A 16,960-nucleotide genomic window follows, 5' to 3' on the forward strand; every position below is an offset into this window, starting at 1 on the left:
ACCTGGTGTTACTCTTTCTGGCGCTGTCTTTCTCTCCACTTCCCTCTGGATGTCAGGTGTTTCTGAGGTAGAACGTCAGAGACGAGAGCAAGCAGGAGGGACAATGCAGGAGCAGGTGAAACCTAGCAAGCACCTCTCAAAGGCTAGGCCTCGTCTTCCCTGCAGTCCCGGAAGGCTGACAGTGTGAGTGAGAGGGAAACTGAGGCTGGGGTCCCACAGCAGATGGTCCAGCGGTGCTGTAGTGGAGCAGGGACTCTGGGGGCTGTTGTCCTCTTACCCTTCTCAGAAGGCTGAGCCCCAGTAGGCAGACCCAGAAACTAGATGGAGTCTCAGCTCTTGGGGAGCAAAGTACAGGGGCCCAGAAAGCCTACAGTCAGCAGTTGTGAGAGGGGCTGGCCTAGTACCCACCCCCCGGGAGGCCTTGAGGCCCAGTAGATGTGCAGCTAGCCTGGAGCCGAGCATGAGAGGCAGGGCCTGGGTGGGGGTCTCTGTTTTCTCAAGTCTGCTCTGTCTTGCTTTCTCCCTGGCCTGCTCCCCTCTCTGCCTGCACCTGTCTCTCCCGGGGCTTCTGGTGCTGGAAAAGCTCGTGTCTCTGCGAAGCTAACGACCTCCCTCTGTGCGAAGCTTACTGGAGGCTGGACCGAGACTCGGACCCTGCCGATGGTCTCTCAGCGCCCCTGCAGGTGTCCCCAGAACCCAGCACTGGCCCTCTGCAGGCTGCAGCCCCTGGCCCCACAGAGCATGCCTGAGCCTCCAGGGCTCCCTGCCGGGTCCCCGACCTTCTCAGAAACAAAGGCCCCTACTGGGTAATGCCTGGGGACAGAGCCCCCTTGGGAGTCTGTCACCCAGAACTGCTGGGGACGACTCGTTCCCCAGATGTTTCTGGGTAGCACGTCCTTCCCAGTTACTCTCAGCTCTGCTCCCGGCCTCCCCCAGGTTGGAGGATGCTTCTGGGGGATTATCCTGTTGGCGACTCCACAGTTTGTGTGTTGGGGTAGGGGGCTGCCCAGGTCAGGCCTGCTGTATTGAGCTGCACCCACGGATCCTGGCAGAGCCAGAGCACGTTCACCCCCACTGTGCTGCCCTGTCCGTTCAGGTGGTGTATCGTGAGACTTGAATTAATAAAAACAGTGCAACCATCTTACCGGGATTCCCTTTTCTTCCTCGTCCCCAGACAGTCTGGGAACACTGTGGGCTCCCCCAGCACAGCCTGGGCAGCCATGGGCTCCCGAGTTTTCCTAGAGCCTGTCTGTCATTCCTTCCATATGAAATCTGTGGGCCCCGACTGTGCAGCAACAGACTTGGGGCAGGGCTGGAGTGAGTGAGGCTACAGCCAAGGTCGTGCAGGGCACCTGGTCTGGTGGCTGGTCCTCCCCGCCTCTCCTGAGCTGGGGCTGCCTTCACCTGGGGCCACAGGACTCGGGCTCAGAGGGGCTTCAAGTGCCCCAGGTCCCAGATCTCAGGACTGAGCCGGAGTCTCCATGCCGGGGCCCTGACTACAAAGCAGGTTACCAGGAAACACTCCCAGGTCCTGCGACCCCTGAAGCTCAGCAGACCTCCATCAGCCATGCCTGCCTTTGCTTGAGGGTCCTCTTCCCCACTGATGAGAGGGGAGACAGCGCCTCATGCCTTCAAGTAATCCAAGGAAGAAGGCTGGTTGGCCCAGACCCTGGAAGCCTCCAGAAGTCCGTTTCTGGGAGAAGGAAGGGTCAGCAACTCAATACTCCAGAAACTGCTTGACTTCTGTAAGTCCTCCTGCTCACCTCAGTACGGGGAGTTGTCATTCAGGGACTATCGCCTTGTATTTTGGTGTGTTTTTTTGGAAACTATTGTGAATTAACTGGAGCTTTACAAAGCATATCATCATTTTTACACTCAGCAAATCATATAGTGTGCTTCATTACAATAACTGCAATCCCCTCCATGTACCAGCAGTGCACAGCCGTGCCCTTCATTCCCATTCGCTCTGGCATTCCTCCCTGTGGCTCCTGCTACTTCATCTCTCCTCTGCCAACCTCTCTCTTGTGTATGACCTGCCCTGTCACCCGTGTTAGCGTGTGTCTACCCTCTAGCCCATGAATATTTTCCCTCCCTCCCCCCAGCAACCACCACAGATTGTTTCTTTTAAACCTTTTCTTAACTTTTTACTTTGGTCTCATACAACACTTGTTCTTTTGTGTCTGACTAATTTCACTCAATGTAATGTCCTCCAGGTTCATCCATGTTGTGAGATATTTTACAGATTCGTCATTATTCTGTGGTATTCCATTGTGTATATGTACCAAAGTTTGTTTAACCATTCTGTTGATGGGCATTTAGGCTGTCTCCATTTTTTTGATGTGTCTCTTGTAGACAGTGTATTGAAGGATCCTGTTTTCTTACCCATTCTGCTCTTAATATCTCTTGACTAGTACATTTAATTCATTTACATTCAGTATAATTATCAATAGGTATGAATCGATTGGAGTCCTGGTGTGGTGCTGTGGGTTCATGCACCTGACTGCAGAGCCGTTTGAACTGCAAGTTCGGCAGTTCAAGCTCACCACCTGCTCCTTCAAAATCCTATACAGGATCGCTATGGGTCGGAACCAACTAGGAGACAACTTAACAACAACAACAGTGAATTGATTGCTGTCATTTTTCTGTGTGCTGTTTTGTGGGCTGTTGGATGCTTTGTTCCACATAATTTTATATGTGAGTTCATTTTGTGAGTTTTCTTGTCATTTTCATTTCTGTTGTGTTAACGTTTACTAAATCTTTCTGATTTTCCTCTTTTTTTATTTTGATGTGCAGATGTATTATTTTTCTTTGAGGTGACCCTGTAATGTATTAATATTTTTCCTGTTTAAAACAGTCTGTTGTATCTTGAAGTCTACTTGGCTTCCTTGCTATTTGGAAGTTCTGTGTCTACACTACTCCCTCTGTTTACTTCACCGCTGACTTCCTTATACAGTGAGATCTCGTGTTTCGGAGGTTTGTTTTACTTGAAATACTTCTATAACTGGATTGAGTTCTGGATGGTGGGGTCATGAATGGTCATCTTAGATTGTTGTCTGTTATTGTTGAACACCCTGTAGCATTTGTTTTTGCCAAGTTGATCTGGTCATTACAAATTCCTTTCATTTCTGTTTATCAGGAAATGTCTTCATTTCACTGTAATATTTGAGGGACAGCTTTGCTGGGTATGTGATTCTTGGTTGGTAATCCTTTTCTTTTAGAGTTTTATATATGATAATCCATTGCCTTTTTTTCTTTAGCTTTTATTGTGAACTAAGTGATAGTTTATGTGGGAAACATTGGCTTTGTACTCATCCTATCTTATTTTGTTTCATTGCAATGATTACAATCCCCTCCATGTATCATCATTTAACAGTATTTGCTTCTATTCCCTGTCTTTTGAGGGGATGTACACAAAAACACTCAGGAATATGTAATCATTTAAACAACCAAAGGGCACATTCTGCAAACCTGCCTCCTGGCCTCCAGCATACAGCCTTTCTCTTTCAATGAGTCTAGAGTCCTCAGCTGCTCCCTCTCTCTGTGTGTGTCCTCATCTCTGCCTCCACCTCTGGTGTCGCTGCTTCTCCCTTGATGGGCCTAGGGTCCTCAGTTCCTGGAATGTAAGATTAACTACTCCCCCCTTTATGTTACAAAACTTCTACTTTTATAGCTGTGGCTATTGCCATTAGTCATGATAACAATTACTCACTATTGAATCATAACAATCTTATCCCCATCTCCTTTCACCAGACCCTATTCAGTGGGGATTCTACCTTCCCCCACACGCTATAAAACTAAACTACCTCTTGAAAACTTCTAAGCCAGCCACTTCGTGCCTTTATAGCCCCCTCCCCTCCCCGTTTTAGGTAGCCAATGTCTAAGTTGCCCATCCCTATCAACCCTGTGTCCCGAGGGGATAGGTTTCGTCCTTGATGTGAAGATTCCCCTTTCAGTTGGTATTTTGAGCTACTACATCCATAAGTATAGGTCAAGTTCATCAAATTGTAGCAATTTACACTTGCTTTCTTTATCAAATGTCTTTATCTTTCTCTAGTTGAGCTCTGGTCATATAACCATCAAAGTTAGGTCAAATGAGTACTATCTGCAAGTTTGAGGGTTCTTTTGCATCTCCCCCCACTTCATATCAGCTGGACGCTTCACTCTCAGCTCTAGCCCTCAATGGCTAGGTCAGTGTCCATGGGCTCCGGAAATCTCAAGTCTCCCCAAGCTTCAGACCAACCAGCCCTTCCTCTTCTCTCTCTCATCTCCAGGTTGACAGGAGTCTAAATTCCATTGCCTTCTTGCCTGCAAGGTTTCTGTTGAGAAATCCGAGTTTAGTCCTATTGGTTCTCCTTTGTAGGTAATTTTACTTTTCCCGAGCTGCTCTCAGGATTCTTTCCTAGTCTTTGGATTTGGAGAATTTTATTATGATATGTCTTGGTGATTTTTTTAGGTGGTCTAACCAGCTGCTCCTTGGAAACCCTATACAGGGTTGCTGTGGGTCGGAATCGACTAGACAGCACTTAACAACAACAATCCTGTTTGGGGTTCATTCGGCTTCTCATCTTTCGTGGTGTTAGGGAAGTTTTCTTCCAGCCACTCTTAAGGCAATTTTCTTTGTGCTATTTATTCTCTCTTCCTGTTCTGTAATTCCAGTCACCCGTAAGTTGTTCCTCTTCATGGTGTCCCACATAACTCTTAGGCTTTCTTCAGAATTTTCCATTCTTTTTTTTATTGTTATTCTAGCATACTAGTATTGAGAGATTTCTCTCGAAGCTCACAAATTCAGGCTCCTGTTATTTCAAATCTACTCCTTTGCCTGTTTAATGTACTGTCCATTTCTGAGATCTTAGTATTAATCTTCTAGATTTCTAGTTGCAGGTTTTGTATTGTTTCAAATTTTGCATTTATTTGTCTGCTTGTTCTTGTAGTGTTTTCCTGAATTCTTCTAAAGTTTTTTCTGCATTCTCCTGGCTTTCCTTGATCTTTCTGTCCAACCTTTGAAGGCACCTAAATATCATTTGAATTCTTTTTCAATTTGTTCCATTACCTTTTCTTTCTGGCTCTGCATCTTGGTCATTTGGTTGAGCTATTCTCTCCTGTTTCTTTGTGTGAGTTAAAATTGTCTGTTGTCTCTGGGGCATGGTGGAGTTGTATTTAAACGATGATTGTATGTTGATATGTTCTTAGGCTCTCACCAGCTGTCTCCTGTGTGTGTAGTTAGAGAATGGAAGTGTGTTCACCATTCTCCTTTTGTCGTTCATGCCCCTCAGTTTTGGGTGGGTTAGGCTGGTATTGGCTGCTGTCTGTAATTGATCAGGTGATATAGGAGCTGGTATTGGCTTTTGTCCAGCAGCTTGTGCTGCAGTGGGTACAATTGTGGCTGGACTGTGTGGACACGGTTGCTGTCTCCTGTCAGGTAAGAAAGAGGAGACATTTCCTCTGCCCCCCAAATATACAAACATAAGAAAACAATACAGTAAATAAACAAGTCACCAACAATGACAAGAAAAAATACTATGGAACCTTCCCCCTTGAAAAGACATACAGAATTTTTAGGAGAACAGAAGAATCTTATTGAAAGAACAGCAGAAGACTAGCACACTGTCTGGCTGTTAGAATATCAAGCAAGCTTTTTGCTTTATCAGCATCAAGGCAAGAAAAGTCAGTCCATCGGGGAAAACTACCGTCTCAGACTGCGACTCAAAGAGAATCTGTGAGTGTCTAGTATGCTCACTGGTGACCACCTGGGTTTACTTGCGAGTGGAAGTAGGGGAAATGCCGCAATGAAGACACGGGCTGTGTTTGGCCACGTTCCATTGACACCTGTTGACCTTGAGATGAGGGAAAGAAGAGGAAAGGATGACTGGTCTGAATTTCAGGGAGTTGTGTAAACTCATGAGCCCATGGGCACTAACCTACTTCTGGGGACCAAGGCCGAGAGTGTAGCAGCCAGCTGGTCTGACGTGTGGGGAGGCATGCATGAACTCCCAAATTTGCAGCTAGTCCCTATTTGACCTAGCTTGAATGACTAGCTGACCAGAACTCAGCCAGATGAAGATAAAGATGCCTAATCTTTCTCCCATGGAGCAGCTGGTAGTTTTGAACTGCTGACTGTGAGGTTAGCAGCCCGATTCGTAACCACTACACTACCAGAGCTCCTTAAATAGATGTATATATAATAATTAAAAAGAGAATCAGGAAAATGGAGCTATAGAATAGAAAAATAAGAGCGAAAATAAAAGGAAGAAATAAGAAAACACCTTAGAAAAACCAGGGAGAGGAAGGATGAAAAGAGAGAGTAGAGAGTTGTAAAGAAAAATCAAAAGGGAAAATGAAGAAGAGGAAAATGAGAGATAAGAAACAAAGGAAAGACAAAAGCAGAGGTAGAAAGGATAAAATTCAAAGGAATGGAAAGAGAAGGAGAAGAAAGAATGAACAAACGAAACAACGAAAGGAAAAACCCCACCAGTGCCATTGTTGGGCCCAGAGAGGAGGAAACCCTAAGGGCTCCTGCCAGCCAATGAACTCACAAGGTCAGAGCAAAAGGGACGTGACAGCACATGAAGCTCCTATCAGGGGCCTGGTGTTAGCTATGTTTACAGCACTCCATCCAGAAGTAGTGTGTGGAGGCCTTTGATGGAGCTGGTTTCAGAGTCCGCTAGGACCACAGGACAGCTGAGGGCAGGGTGGCTGGTTATTAAGGTTTCTGCTAAACTAATGCTAGCCAGTAGCTTTGTGGGTTCTGTTGTCCTGGAGACAAGCCCTCCTGAATCCGGGCACTAATGTGGCACCTGGCCCCTGACTCACACTGGCCTGGCTCAAACCCACATGGCTTAATGAGCAGAGTCTGCACTGGGGCTGGATGAGGGGAGTTGTTGGCCACACCTCTGGTCACCAAGGCAGTGTGAGGATGAAGGAGGAATCACACCTTTCCCAGCACCTCTGTAAATGTGCTCTGCCAGGCCACCTTCTGTTGCCAAAACTGCTCACAAAAGTTTAAGACAGTTGTGCCATGTGTGGCCGGCCATTCAGTTTCCCTCTCTTACCATTCCTCAGCTTCTGCTTTTCAGCAAGCCCCCAATCCATGTCTCTAACTTTAACTCTGAAGTTCAGGTTTCCAGGATTTTTGTCTGTGTGTTTTCTGTGGTCTCTTGTATCTTTGTTGTAGAGGAGCCATGGAGTGCAAATGCCTAGTCCGCCATCTTGCCGGAAGTCATCCTTATTTGTGTGTTTGAAGAGTAATTCATTATTATAAAAATATTTTCCAAAAGAGATTTGAGGAACCCGAGAATTCAGCCCTTGCCCGCCCCCAACCCCCAAACCAGGTCAGAACAGAATCCATCCTCAGGGCCTAAACCTCAACCAAGTGGCAGACAAGCACATTGGGGGGGGGGGGGGGGGGGGAACAACAACACCAGCAAGGTACGCCCAGAGGGGTTGGGAAGGAAGCTGTGCTTGCGGAATGAGCTGGCAGTAGCCCACACAGACCAGATGCAGCATCACATTGCTGTCTGCTCATGCTAGAAGGGCTGCAGGCTGTAGTGGGCGAGTGTCTTCACCGGCTTCAGGCTTTGCAGATGCTGGCAGTCCTCAGACTTGTGCAGAGCCATGCTGGACCAGCAGCTCCACTTGGAGAAGGACCCTGGGCCACACCACCCTATCTTGTGCCGAACCCTGTACAGCCTATTCTGAAGGGAGCCAGCACTTCCCGGTGGTGCCGTGGGACCAGCCAGCGGACTGAGTAACTTCTGCCTCGGACACAGACTGCCTTCCTGCCCCCTTGCCTACTCACCCACCCTCAGATCAGGAATAAGGTGGCATCTAAATGGGAATTAAGGGTGGAATCTGAATGGGTCTGGGGACTATCTAGAACAAGTCAGGAGCTGTCCCACCTGCTGGCTCTACCATAGGCATCTGGAACCTGCTTAACACATTGTTGATAGTTGATCCAAGAACAATGAAGCGTTTGACAACTTCAATCTTTTCTCCGTTGATAAGAGTTGTTTATTGGTCCAGTGGTGAGGATTTTTGTTTTCTTTACATTGAGATGTAATCCATACCGAAGGCTGTGCTCTTTGATCTTCATCAGTAAATGTTTTAAGTCCTCTTCATGTTCAGCAAGCAAGGTTGCATCATCTGCATATTGCAGGTTGTTAATGAGTTTTCCTCCAATCCTGATGCCAATCTTTTTCTTCATGTAACCCAGCTTCTCGGATTATTTGCTCAGCATACAAATTGAATAAGTATGGTGAAAGAACACAACTTTATCATGTTGTTGATGTTATGTGCCATGGAGTCGATTCCGACCCATAGGGACTCTGTATAGGGTTTACGAGGCTATAAATCTTAATTGGGAGCAGGAAACCTCATCTTTCTCCTGCGGAACGGCTGGTCGTTTCGAACTGCCAACCTTGAGGTTCGCAGCCCGATTCATAACCACTACGCTACCAGAGCTCCTTACAACTTTATCATACACCTATCTTAATTTCAAACCATTCAGTGTTCCCATGTTCTGTTTGAACAACTGCCTTTTGGTCCAGGTACAGATTCCTCATGAGCACAATTCAGGAATACTCATACTTTGCAATGTTGTGCATCACTTGTCATGATCCATGAAATCGATAGCCTTTGCATAGTCAGTAAGTCACAGGTAAACATCTTTCTGATATTCTTTGCTTTCAGCCAAGATCCATCAGCCATCAGCAATGATATCTCTTGTTTCCACATCAAATAGCCTTTTGAAGTGGCAAGTGCTGACTGCCAATTCCTCCTCCCAGCCTTGTGGGATGTCACAGATGGCTACTTACACCAGGTGGTGTATGGGGGCGCTGGTAACTCTGGTATTCAGGAGTTGAAGGGTGGTGGTCCCCACCTCTGCTAGTGGACGCTCCCCTCCTACCTCCCTCAGTGAATTCTAATCAAGAACCAAGTATATTTTCCAGAGTGAAAGCTATCTTCCCTGCTGGGTCGTCCCTGAACACCCAGTTCCCTCCCTGCCACTTCAAGCCCCTTCCATCTTCTTCCTTTTCTCCTTAGCCTTCCCCAAAATCTGGTATCTTGTAGGGGAGAAGAGACCTCAAGTTCAAATGTATTTTATAGAGACCCTTTTATTAAGTCTTAAATAGGATCAAGACAAGGACAAAAATGGATCATTAGGATGAGAGAGGCAGAGGTAGCATGAAGCTGTAATGACATGGAAAGGAATCGCCTTTGTCAACATTATAGGGACCAGACACCACGGATCGTCACCACACCTGTAGACAGATCTGTGTCACAGCTGCAGGCTGGACTACGGAAGAGAGACAGAAAGGAGACTACTGAAGGTTAGAATCGTTTCCAGAATTGGCCATGAGACCCTGTGGATATGGCCCTTAACCAAGTGACCCCTGGTGCCCAATTCCCATGAAGGGGCATGTCCTGAGAGGGAAAAGGGTCTTCCTGGGCTAGTTCCGGGCGTGGTGATAAACACTCTGGCATGGTTGTAAAGCTGTGTCTCCCTGGTTTCGGTGGTTCAGTGGTCAGAGTGTGTTTGCTAGATGGTGTTTACATCTAATGTCAGCCTCAAGGAGGATGTGGGGCTTTGATTGTAGGCCGCAGTCTTCTGCAGACCGATTGAGAATTCAGGCACCAACACAGGCACATCATACGCGTTGTTGTTAGGTGCCATCAAATCGGTACCGACTCATAGTGACCCATAGCACAACAGAACCAAACACTGCCCTATCCTGGGCCAACCTCACAACTGTTGCTATGTTTGAGCCCACTGCTGCTGCTACTGTGCCAATCCATCTCACTGGGGGTCTTCCTTTCCTTCTCTGACCTTCCACCTTACCAAACATGCTAGCCCTTGCCAGAAAGCAGTCTCTTCTGACAATATGTCCGAATTATGAGAAATAACATGTGACCATCCTGGAGTATGTGGCACTGTGGGCTAATGCATCAGACTGCAAAGTCATTTGCACTGCAAGGTCGGTGGTTCAAGTTCACCAGCTGCTCCTTGGAAACCCTATACAGGGTCACTATGGGTTGGAATCCACTCCACGGCACACAACATCTTGGCCTCCAGGGAATACCCTGGCTGCACTTCTTCCAACACAGATCTGTCTGTTCTTTTGGCAGCCCATGGCACTTTAAATATTCTCCTCCAACACCATAACTCAAAAGCATCAATTCTTCTAGGGTCTTCCTTATTCACTGTCCAGCTTTCACATCCATATGAGGTTATTGAACATACCATGGCTTGGGTCAGGCGCACCTTAGTCCTCATGCTGACATCTTTGCTCTTCAACACTTTAAAGAGGTCTTGTACAGCAGATTGTTGTTGTTATGTGCTATGGAGTCGGTTCCGACTCATAGCGATCCTGTACAGGGTTTCCGAGGCTGGAAAGAAAGCCTCATCTTTCTCCCGCGGAACAGCTGGTAGTTTCGAACTGCCGACCTTGAGGTTAGCAGCCCGACTCGTAACCACTAGTCTAATAATGTACTACGTCTATTGATTGCTGCTGGAGACCTCGCGAGACAGCGCAACCACTTCCCGGGAGCGGACAGATCATTGACAGCGCAGACCCGGAAGCTGCGTTCGCCCGCACCGCCCACAGGCCACAATGCTTTGCGCACCTCCACGGTCCTCACTTCCGGGCAGAGGCAGGCCGGACTAGTCGAGCGCCGCGTTTGGCGTCTCGGCGCTCGGCGCTCGGCGCTCGGCCGGTTTCCGGAGGCGGCAGTCGCGGCGGGGATCCGAGCGTGTGTCGGGGTCGTTTCAGGGCCCTTCCTCTCGGAAGTTGGGGAGGGAGAGGTGTCCCGGGAGCCCGCGGTCCGCTCAGACGCCGAGCCTCCAGCATGGAGTCCCTGCGCGCCAAGGACGCCTACCTGCAGAGCCTGGCCCAGAGGATCTGCGCCCGGCCCAGCGCCGAGCCGCCGCGGCGCACATGGGGTGAGCGCTGCCCAGGGCCACGTCCACTCCCGGCTCGCTTGCGGCCACAGCCCGGGGTAGCTTTGAGCCCCTCGCGAGGAAAGGCCTGCAAGATCCTGGGAGCAAAGCCACTGTCTTTCCCTCCCTTGTTCCGGGCTTCAGCCTGAAACCTGGGGCGCACGTCTTCCGCCAGTCACGCAGGACGAGTTGCCGGGGTCCGGAGATGTGACCCCTGTAAAACGGCGTGTTGAAAAACAATCACATCTCCCTTCTGGGTGGGAAGACGGCGATGATGATGAATTAAGTCAGAAATCCCTCAGGCTGGAGTTGTCGGGGGAGAAGAAAGCAGAGGGTTTCAGCTCGGAGGGGGTGACACGCCTGGGGGAGTAGGGCCCCTCAGAAAGAAGCTGACCTTTAAAGAAGTTGGCTCCAGATTAGGGGAGCGCGCCATGCTCTACTGGGGAGCTCGTTTTTTATTTTTATTTTTTTTCTTTAAACAAAAAAACTTACTATTGTCTTTGTCCCAGACATGGAATTCATTATAAAAAATTAGAAAACTAAAAATAAGTTTTTCAGTTCCTGGTGTATCTAAGGTCTGTATCTTTCTGGGGCTTTTTCTTAGTATAAGCTTCCATTTCCAAACAGTTTGGGTGTACTCTGCATGCGCATTCTTTTCCATTTGAGAGCAAACATCTTCCCTCCAAGTGGTTTTGATGGCGGGGTTTGTCAGTAGCATCCTTAGACCCTGGTGCAGCCTTGGTGGCTTGTTAGGCTGCTAACCGAAGAGCCCTGGTGTGAACCTACCAGGAGCTCCGCTAAGAGCTTCGGCGTTGGAAACCCTATGGAGTGGTTTATTTTGTCTTGTTGGTTGGTTATGTGCTGTGGAGTCGGTTCCAATGCATAGTGACGTTGTACAGGGTTTCCGAGGCTGTAAATCTTTATGGGAGCAGAAAGCCTCATCTTTCTCCTGTGGAACAGCTGGTAGTTTGGAACAGCTGGTAGTTTCGAACTGCTGACCCTGAGGTTAGCAGCCCGATTTGTAACCACTGTACTACCAGAGCTCCTTATTTTGTCTTGTAGCACTGCTGAATTAGCAAGGCGGCAGTGGCCTTGGTTTTGGATGAGAATGTAGATGTTTTCAGTCTTTCCCGCTACCACGCTCATGACATTCATTTCTCAGCAGAATTGCTAGGTGAGGGTGTGTGTAAGGGTTTTGCTGTGAGTGGTTCTGAGGTTCTGAGCTCTGTGGGGATGAGACTCTGATGTTCCGCCCTGATGCTCTGCATTGTTCAGGGGGCAGCCTTCACACCACCTTGCCCCTCCAAGTGGGTCAGAGACCAGGATAGCCCTTGTGTATTGTATATTTCAGCTGGCAAAACCAAAGACTCAGAAGCAGCTGGGCCCTCCAGAAAGAAAAGGAAGAAAACACAGAAGAAAAGCCGGGAGCAGAAAGAGAAGGCTGTGGAACAGGAGGCCAAGCCCCTGGGGAAGAAATCTCCGGCAGCTTCAAGGGCCAAGAAGCCAGCGGCAGCCCAAGAGGAGGGCGCTAGCTCCACGGGGGCCTCTGCAGGTGAGAGGCTTGGGGACCATGGGGTCAGGAGAGGAGGAGGCAGGGTCCCCTCTCGGGAACTACATCACTGCCCTCATTTCTCAGGAGGGGTGTTGGGAGGGTCGACTGGGGTCCCAGGTGCAGATGCTGGAAGAAACTAGAGATGGGTTTGCCTTGTCGCTGAGACAGCCTCTGTCATAGCCCAGTGCGCTAACTTCCTGACCCTGGAGAATGTCTTGGGTCACAGACTTGACTGGAATGTGCCTGCAGTTCTATGAGTGGCCACAAGGGTGTGTGTGTGTGGTTAGACTTGGGGAGAGGTGGGCTGGGGTGGTTTTCAGTCCTTCTGTCTGCTCCCCTGGCAGGACGCCAGACCACAGAGTCCGAGTCGGTCTTTGCCTTGGATGTTCTGCGGCAGCGGCTACAGGAGAAGATCCAGGAGGCCCGGGGCCAGGTAGGGGAGGGGTCTCCCTGGGGCTCTCGGAGGGGCGTGCTTGCTGGAGCGTCCCTGCGCCCCCCTGGAGGAATCACCTCCTGCCGTCCACTCTCTCTGAGGACCTTGCCCTCGGCCTTGCTGCTTTGCCATGTGGGGGACAGTCCCCCAGTGTCTCCTTGTCCTCCTGGGATAGTGTGCTGGCCTGTCTCAGGACATGTGGCTGGTCAGTAGAAGGTGACCATGGGGTCAGAGTACTCTGCTGGCAGCTGGACAGTGGATGCAGTCGGGGACAGTGACCTCACGTGCAATTAGCATCTTGGCCAGGACAAAGGCTCTTGAGGCCTCATCCCGACTCTAAGTCCCGGTCTTCCTGCTCCTCGGTGGGTGGGTGGACTTCAGGAGGAGCCCCTTGACTCTCCTCATCCACACGATGTTGGAGGGTGTCTCCCTCACTGGGTCACTGGGAGAATGTCATGAAGGTCACTGGTGACGTGCCTGGTGCAGGGTGAGGACCTGGGCGCTGGCTTCCTGCTCAGGACCCCTGTCCCTCTGGGGTCACTTGCATTAGGGGCAGCAGGCCCTCACATTGTGGACATGCAGTGGGTACTCGTCCACACAAGGATAGCCTTACGTACCTGTCTGTCCTGACTCCACCTGCAATCGTGGGCCAATCTGGGGGCTCTGGGCATGGGAGAGCCGTGCGTGAGGACCCCTCTGGCCCCCAGGGCAGCACCAAGGAGCTGACCCCTGTGGCTCTGGAGAAGAGGCGCCGGAGGAAGCAGGAGCGGGAACGGAAGAAGAGGAAGCGCAAGGACCTGAGAGCCAAGGAGAAGGCAGCCCAGGCTGGAAAGGCCGTGGAGAGCTCTGAGCCGGCCCCCGAGGCGTCCCACCTGGAGCCGCAGGCACAGACAGGGCTGATCTTCAACAAGGTGAGAGGAGGCCCAGGTGCTGTCCCCTCGCTGCCCATGTGCTCTGTCCTCTGTGCCCACCTGTGATACCACCAGGTTGTAGCAGCATCTGTCTGATCGGGTGCAGGTGAGCACCCAGGGGTGGGGGCAAGCTAGAACTCTGTCACCAACTGACCGCGGTGACTTGTCCCCTAGGTGGAGGTGGGCGAGGAGGAACTGGCTGACAGCCAGGCACAGCGGAGGAAGAAGAGGCAGCAGGTAAAGGGCAACCTAACGCCGCTGACAGGCAGGAACTACCGGCAGCTGTTAGAGCGGCTGCAGGCGCGGCAAACGAGGCTGGAGGAGCTGCGGGAGCGTGATGCGGGACAGGCGCGGGAGCTGGAGGCCAAGATGCAGTGGACCAACCTGCTGTACAAGGCAGAGGGCGTGAAGATCCGTGACAGCGAGCCTCGGCTGCAGGAAGCCCTCAAACGCAAGGAGAAGCGGCGGGCGCAGCGGGCGCGGGCCTGGGAGAAGCGCACGGTTCATGTTGTGGAGAAGATGCAGCAGCGGCAGGACAAGCGGCGGCAGAACCTGCGCAGGAAGAAGGTGGCCAAGGCGGAGCGGCGCATGGAGAAGGCTCGCAAGAAGGGCCGGATCCTGCCACAGGACCTGGAGCGAGCTGGCCTGGCCTGAGGGTGACAGGCGCCCCTGAACCCCAACTCCTCTTCCCCCACGGTGCCTCTCTGTCTCCTGAAGCTGGAGGAGACCCTGGACAAGTCCCCCACTCTCTGTAGCCCACAGGTTCCCAGCACTAAGTCACACTCGTGCTCTCCCCAGGCTGGTTGTGAGACCACACGTGCAAAAGAAACCCTGCTCAGCATGTGGCCCAGGTGCTTCAGGCCCCAGGGAATGGGTGAGCCAGACCCGAGCTCCCAGGCTTTCTGGGAGGCCCAGAAAGTCCCCCAGAGTCAGCAGGGTCAGGGATGGGGCTCCCAGTGATAGGACTGCATCAGGAATGGTTGAAATGAGTGACTAGGTGAGAACATTCAGGACTTGGAGAGAGAGGCCAGTTTCAGGCTTGGCACACCTCCCAGTCTCCTTCAGGACGGACTTGGCTGGGGGGCTGCAGGGGAGCTGTTCCTCCACAGCCCTTGGCGCTGTCAGGAGTCTCAGCCTTGGAGTATAGGCTGCACTTTCCTTGGGAGCCTCCAGCAAACCTGCCGCGCTGCGGGCCAGGCCTGAGGATCGCGGACACACAGCATTCCTCTCCCTCAGGCACACTGCTCGGATGCCCTGTTGGGGCAGCCCACCATCTCTTACCTCTCACAGGTGTCCCCTGCCCCTCAATAAAGCACACACTGAACTCCTCAGCATGTTTCTTGGGGAAATGAAGTTGGTACAGCTGACACAGAAACGTCAGACATGGTGGGAAAGGTCACCACTGGGCACTGCAGCCTGCCTGTAGGACAGGACGTCAGGAGGCGTGGTGGCTGGGGAGAGGATGTGCCGTCGCAGGAGTGATCGTGGGGCTGTTAGCAGGCAGCCTGGAGAGCGGAGACCAACATCCAGACGAGTGGACTCCAACTCCCAGCAGCCCGATGGAAGGTTGCCTAGACTAAACAGATAACAGACGCAGACGGCCTCCTCTTTCTCCCTCAAAGTGACTGGTGGGTTCGAACTGCTGGCCTTGCAGTTAACAGTCCTACAGCACCATCAGGATTCCTTCTATGTGTGTATGTAGTTAAGTGCCATCAAGTTGGTTCCATCTCACAGCAGCCCTGTGTAAGCTTTCTGAGGCTGTATGTCTGCAGAAGCCAAAAGCCACATCTTGTTCCCACAGAGGTACGGGTGAGCTTGAGGTGCCAACCTCATTGGTTTTCAGTCTAATGTCTGTCTTGCAGTTCTGCCATACTCCCATGTATGAGCTTATACAAAAAGGTTTACCTCATGAAAATAGACCGTGTGTGCCGCAGACTGCTAAGCCGGAGGGCTTTAGCCTGGGGACGAGGGTCTTCGAAACTAGAACCACGAGTGGGTAGAGGTTCGGTGATGAGCGAGACACCGAGGCTTGAATTACAAAGTGTGCATTTTATTCTTGCTCTGGTGCTCTGTGCATTTTTTTTTTTTTTAATTCTATTCTACTTACAATTTTTATACCTTTTTTAATTTACGCAAACGCCAGATGGCCAAAAAAGATCCAGAAAGTAGAATAGCCTAGGTTATGTCATCTTCTGAAACATAACAAGTTTTCAGGTTAATAAACATTAGAACTTGGCAGACAATGGTTTCCTGGTTTACCAGAGAATTCTAAGAGCATGCTTCAGTGATCCTTTAATTCTGTAACAAGATCAAGGTGAGAACCTTCTCAGGGATTGTAATATTAATAATTTCTAGCTTTTAATCTCTAAAAGATATCCTTATCAATTTCATGTATGCCTCTTAAATAACTCCACGGGACTCCTCCTAGGGCTTTCCAATGTCTGTCTAGGAATGGTCATAATGCTTAGTTGTTTAATTAAATCATCTTTCTCTTCTTGCGTCAGCAAACACCACCTTTTACTACTTCTCTGTAATCTTTTTAAGAAAGACAATGTAAACCAAGAAACTCTTTTCCTGTTTTCAATTATCCACCGATTGCCAAACTCGTCGTACTTTCCAGTACAAGACAATGGCTCAGGGGTAGGCTCAGGAATTAGGGGGTTGCCACAAATGTCCACCCGTGAGCACGAAAGCAAAACCTTTCTTAGTCTTAACTGTGGAGCAGGAGTTTGTGTAATTGTGTTAATTCTCACTAGACCCTCTATTCTGGGGGTAAATAAGTTTAAAAGGTATTTTTGCAAATGCCTGCAATACAGGTGACCAGTGTGATGCCTTCTGTTCAATTTGCTCTTTTGTTATTTTCATGTTTGATTTCCGAGGTATCTAATGTTCTATCAACAAATGGACTCAAAGGAACATGACCTTCTAATAGTACAATGAGACTTATTCCCAGAACGAGAAGAAAGAATAGCAAACATGAACAGCCAAGAGAGATCACGCTGGGGCCACACTCCAATCCGAGAGGCACACTTCCTTGAAGCTTCTGCCTCCATCTGGTGAACATGTCACACAGACTGCATCGGAGTTGGTGTGGCACGCGTGGTGGTCGAGGCTGACGACCCAAGTCTGTG

General features: G+C 50.1%; 1 protein-coding gene across 1 annotated transcript; it reads left to right on the plus strand.

Moving 5' to 3' along the window:
* The first annotated feature begins 10,842 nt into the window (after nucleotides 1-10,842).
* Nucleotides 10,843-14,483, plus strand: SURF6 (surfeit 6). Its single transcript, XM_006863726.1, has 5 exons — nucleotides 10,843-10,936; nucleotides 12,285-12,485; nucleotides 12,830-12,918; nucleotides 13,626-13,829; nucleotides 14,004-14,483. Exons 1-5 carry the CDS (start codon nucleotides 10,843-10,845, stop codon nucleotides 14,481-14,483), a joined length of 1,068 nt encoding a protein of 355 aa, XP_006863788.1.
* Nucleotides 14,484-16,960: the final 2,477 nt, after the last annotated feature.

The sequence above is a fragment of the Chrysochloris asiatica genome, unplaced genomic scaffold, assembly GCF_000296735.1.
Source record: "Chrysochloris asiatica unplaced genomic scaffold, ChrAsi1.0 scaffold00056, whole genome shotgun sequence".
Classification (NCBI taxonomy): domain Eukaryota; kingdom Metazoa; phylum Chordata; class Mammalia; order Afrosoricida; family Chrysochloridae; genus Chrysochloris; species Chrysochloris asiatica.

Excerpts from the sequence above, each read along its gene's own strand:
- SURF6 (XM_006863726.1), top strand. The coding sequence starts at position 10,843 with ATGGAGTCCCTGCGCGCCAAGGACGCCTACCTGCAGAGCCTGGCCCAG. Across the intron at positions 12,486-12,829 it reads CTCCACGGGGGCCTCTGCAG|GACGCCAGACCACAGAGTCC; the intron begins GTGAGAGGCTTG and ends CTCCCCTGGCAG. Across the intron at positions 13,830-14,003 it reads CAGGGCTGATCTTCAACAAG|GTGGAGGTGGGCGAGGAGGA; the intron begins GTGAGAGGAGGC and ends CTTGTCCCCTAG.